This window comes from Rhagoletis zephyria, unplaced genomic scaffold, assembly GCF_001687245.7.
Source record: "Rhagoletis zephyria isolate East Lansing unplaced genomic scaffold, Rhagoletis_zephyria_1.1 Rzeph_scaffold_22841, whole genome shotgun sequence".
Taxonomy (NCBI): domain Eukaryota; kingdom Metazoa; phylum Arthropoda; class Insecta; order Diptera; family Tephritidae; genus Rhagoletis; species Rhagoletis zephyria.
In genome coordinates, this window is record NW_016179899.1 from 1 (window position 1) to 4,576 (window position 4,576).

At 34.3% G+C, this 4,576-nt stretch overlaps 1 protein-coding gene across 1 annotated transcript; it reads right to left on the reverse strand.

The window, feature by feature from the left end:
- Positions 1-1,411: 1,411 nt before the first annotated feature.
- LOC108381525 (uncharacterized) lies at positions 1,412-4,224 on the reverse strand. Its single transcript, XM_017637935.1, has 4 exons — positions 4,048-4,224; positions 3,396-3,975; positions 2,719-2,920; positions 1,412-1,852 (listed from the first exon to the last, which is right to left on the reverse strand). The coding sequence occupies exons 1-4, from the start codon at positions 4,151-4,153 to the stop codon at positions 1,577-1,579; spliced, it is 1,164 nt and encodes a 387-aa protein (XP_017493424.1). The 5' UTR covers positions 4,154-4,224; the 3' UTR covers positions 1,412-1,576.
- Between the last annotated feature and the right edge of the window lie 352 nt (positions 4,225-4,576).

The window sequence follows — 4,576 nt, forward strand, 5'->3', positions numbered from 1 at the left end:
TTTTTTTTTTCTAGTTTTGAGACCACAGGTTAACTAATAAATCCATAAATATTTTGCTATTTTTTATTCCCTTTCTGAAGTTGACTGAATAACAATCCAACGCAACATTTTTTCTACTTACATACTATATACCCACGGAAAAAAGTAAATTTTATTATCGCTTCCCACAAACTAGCTTATGAGAAAGTAGTTCAAAGAGAACAAAAAATGCTTCCAATACATACGTAAATACTTACTTTGGCTTCAATGAGTACTATATGTATATAAAATAAAAAAAAGTTATAAAACATTTACACACATATTTACGTAAACTAAATATGCCCTGAACTAAAGAAAAACTAGTGCAAGGAAGGAACCAATTTTACTTATGAATGCATATCGCAAACGATCTTCAAAAGTGACACAACTCAAAATTGCTATTCTAAACTATTTCGTAGCATATGGGCAAGTGGGACTTTACCTTAGGTTTTTTCAACAAATTATAACAAAAATTTATTCCAGCTTTTGCTGAAAGGTAAATAAAGGCTCAGTGTAAATTTCTAGTATATAATTTCAAAAATGCTAAATTTTGAGTTGTGTCACTTTTGAAGACCGCGTGCGATATATGTAACTATTTGTATGAGCAAAAATATGTTTAGACTAGGGTGTTTCATGAAAAAAAAGTCGCGGTTTTTCTACTGAAATTTTAAAATTTATTATATTTAAAGACTTGCGCCGAAACATTTCAGAAAAGTATTAAGATTTACATGAGCTATGCCGATTTGAAAAGATCTCTAAAGACCGAGATTTTTATAAAATGAGCTAGATTAAAAAATTTTTTTTTTCTAAAACTCACCTCAGATGATACAAAACAAATAATATATATTTGGAGGCATTTTCTAATGAAACCAGCTAACACAAATCTTAATAGTTTTCCGAAATATTGTGACATAAGCATTAAAATATAATAAATTGTATAATTCCGATGGAAAAATACCCTTTTTTTTGTATGGAGCGTGTTGCACTCTAATGTACACATTTACATATATACGTATGTGCGAAAATATACTATTATAAAAGAAGCGAAAATAGAATAATTTCAGCAAAAATCCTAAGAAATTGTAAACTCAGCTGATACGCAAACGAAAACTAACTGAGAATGTAACTGAAGCGACGAATACTAGTGCAAAGGAAAATGCTAGTTGAATGAAAACAAATAAAAAAATCAACTTATTAAGAAAATACTTAAAACTCGTTTTATTTTTTTCGGGAAATTTTTTATTGCAAGTATTTACTTACATATGTACATGCACATATAAAAATATATACATAATGCATATTTATGTCTTCATCGAAAAAAAAAAAAATTCGCTCGCAAAATGAAAATATTTGTAATTGTTGGGGCAAAAAATGTTGCAATATACCCGCCGTATAAATGTTGGTATATTCATATAAAATATATATATTTTTTTCCTCTATAAAATCTCTGTTGAAATATTTATCTAATTATATATTTATTTACTACACATACACTCAAATATGTAATGATGAATCCTATTGCCAATACTGCACCTCCGATGGTGGCCATGCATGGCATTCATTGATTTGCATTGGTTTCTGCTACTTTTTTAGCCCTCTGGCAGAGACGCAAAGACTTCATAAATAACTCGAAATTTTGTTTAAATGCTGCAATATGGTCGGTTTCCATAGTGTCGGTCTTGTGGTCGTTGAAAAAATCATTCTCGTCACATAAGTTGGCGATATTTCGATTCATATACAATGTAATCGTCTCTTCATCCAAGCAATCGATTAGTTTCTCTGCACTCACTATACACTCGATTGCGCTGTTAAGAGCGTCACGTAGGCGTTGGAGCTGGGATGGATTGAGGAATTGATTATACAAATTTGTTTCATTAAGAGATATAGCATGTGGTTTAACTACACTGTGTAACATATGTATTACTTCGGCATAAATGGCGCTGCGTTATTTAAGACCCACACCCTTTTTGTTTTCGATGTAAAAGGTTACCCAAAAGTACAAGAAAACCTCCACGATCGAAAGATCAAAAGAGACCTTGGCCTCACTGCCTATTCTAAGGAAGCCCTATAGGGGCCTTATGATAGCAAATATAGACATTCATTTATATATGTATGTATATTGTTAGCTTAATATAGAAAGGTCATAAGTCATTTTCGTTCAAAATCCAGAATGGTACGTAAGTCCTATTCGAAATTTAAAATAACTGATGCAGCATTACATTAGTTGGATGGAGTCTTAAATAAAATACAGCGTTTAAAAGGAATTAACCTATGGCTAAAGAATTAGATTTTCCATTAAGTTTTTGAATCACCCTGTAAATAATGACAAATATACATATGTATATAATATAATGCAAACAACGAGACGACCCCGATCGAAATAATGTCCTAAAACAAAAGATGCTTACGCGGCTGACGAAATGATGCAGCATCGAAGAACAAGCGTCGTAAAAACTAATTTAAGGAAAATAATGACATTTTGCATAAGGAATAGGGAAAACTATGTCGGAACGTTTACTATTTTAATTTAAGATACTTTTTTAATTTAGGTATTACACCTCTTTGGATAAGTAAAAGGACATACTAGTTTTTAAAATAATTTACAGAATAGTTTCTATAATTTTTTTTTTCATTGATGTGGATTAAGAAACATTTCGTCACCTGACTGGAAGATCGACATACANATATGTTGTTTTTTACCTCAAAATTCTTCTTTGCTTGCAATTGTAGATACATTAAGCACACATGTTCAAAACGTTTTTGTTCAATTTGATATTCATCGAGTAGATTGTCGTAACGCGCTTTTGCAGTTTCGGTTTCACAGCGACTTAATTTGAGAAGCTTTTCCTTTTTTATAAGTTGGCGCCGGCATTGTTTGTATGAATTGCAGAGTTCATCATATCTGAAAAGTATTAAAGAGCCGCATCAAAAACAATGTAGTATTATTGAGTCTAGCTGTTTGCCACTAATTTGGCTGAGCTTCTGCGCCGTATAATGTAAGGGACATCTAGGGGCAAACGCATTGGGTCTCCTTGAAGTTAGTTTTGCATTACCGTTCATACAGCAAACAGTAATGTTTCGCTTACACCAAACTATACCAATTCAAAACTATAAGAATTCATTCGTATGTAAAATAAGTGTCACTCTCCACCAAATTGGGATATACTGCAAAATATTAGCAATGGATTTAGAGCTATCATACTTTCAGATAACTTGTTAAATCCTGCGAAATACCTAGGGCCGCGCTATATCTACCTTAAGATATGGCATCTGAACTATATGACTACTTTATTTTAGTTAGAATGATGCGCTCAATTACTGACTGTTTACTCTTTTGAATAATCTTTAGTGCTCTTCGTGACTTTAGTGACATTTACCTCTGTTGCAACAATAGCGGGCTTATCGATTCATATACGTCTGATGTACGTGACCAACGTTCCGTAGCACCACATCGTGAAAGCGCATAATCCGGTTCGTCATCTTCCGTCGAAGTAGATAGCTCAACACCACGAATTAACTCCATCAGTCGTACATTACGCGCTTTTTCATTATCCAAGGACTGACACATATTTTTAAGTTTTTCTGTTTGGCGTTCGTAAGCCAAACGCAAATTGAAATCGCTCTGCTGATCTTCCAACAGCGTATTTTCAAGTTCACCTACCGTTTGGACAATTTGTTGAACGAGATTGTAGGCGAACGTATTGGGAGCGGGTTGATTGGCTCGCTGTGTGCGTTTGCTGGATATGTGATTGGCGGCTGTACCGTGTGCTACTGGCGTGCTGGATTGCAGTATTGGTGCAGGGAAAAGTGTTTGACTGCTGCAGCTGTTCTGGCTTTGTTTCCCTGGAAGTGAGAGAGGATAGCTGGTGTGTGCTACCCGAGGGGATAGTTCAATAGGCTCCGGTGTTGTCAAACGTTGTTTTGATGTCGAAGGTAGCTCATGAGCTTCTTGTTTTTCTGGAAGTAAGCGAGGGTAGCTGGGGTGCGGTACCGGTGGTGATAGTTCAAAAGACCTTGCTGTTGGCAAGCGTTGTTTTGATGTTGAAGGTAGCTCTTGAGCTTCTTGTTTTTCTGCTTCGGATGCTTGCTCCCGAGGTAAATCAAATTGCCGATAAAGGTTTGCTTCAAAGGACATTATATATATGCTTGCTAGGTGGCTATGGATAGTTGAAATCTTCTGGCCTTTTACAATTTTATTTGCAATTTTTTCCTGATAGTTAATAGTGAAATCTCGGTGTTGTCCTGTCTGTTGTTTGTGTTGCAGTTCCTATATGTATTGTTGGCCGAAATGTTGATGTAAATCGTCTACTTGCACACGAACTAATGTCCTAGTGGTACGAGGGCTATTACTGACTGAGTAACTGACTGAATTATTTCAGTTCAGTTTCAGTTTCGATGTGAATTTTCGAAAAAATTATCAAAAATCACTTTTTATAAGACAAAGACAGGTACGCTGTCATATGTTGGAGTAAATAAAAAAGGGTGTCAAAGCCTATACATACTGAGCCAGATGAATAAAAATAAGTAATTCCTTTTGCTTAAAATTTCATAACTTTTA

Coding starts and splice junctions, on each gene's coding strand:
- LOC108381525 (XM_017637935.1), bottom strand. CDS start 4,153: ATGTCCTTTGAAGCAAACCTTTATCGGCAATTTGATTTACCTCGGGAG. Junction 3,976..4,047: donor ACCTTCAACATCAAAACAAC/GCTTGCCAACAG, acceptor GCTTACTTCCAG/AAAAACAAGAAGCTCATGAG. Junction 1,853..2,718: donor AAGCAAAGAAGAATTTTGAG/GTAAAAAACAAC, acceptor AATCCATCCCAG/CTCCAACGCCTACGTGACGC.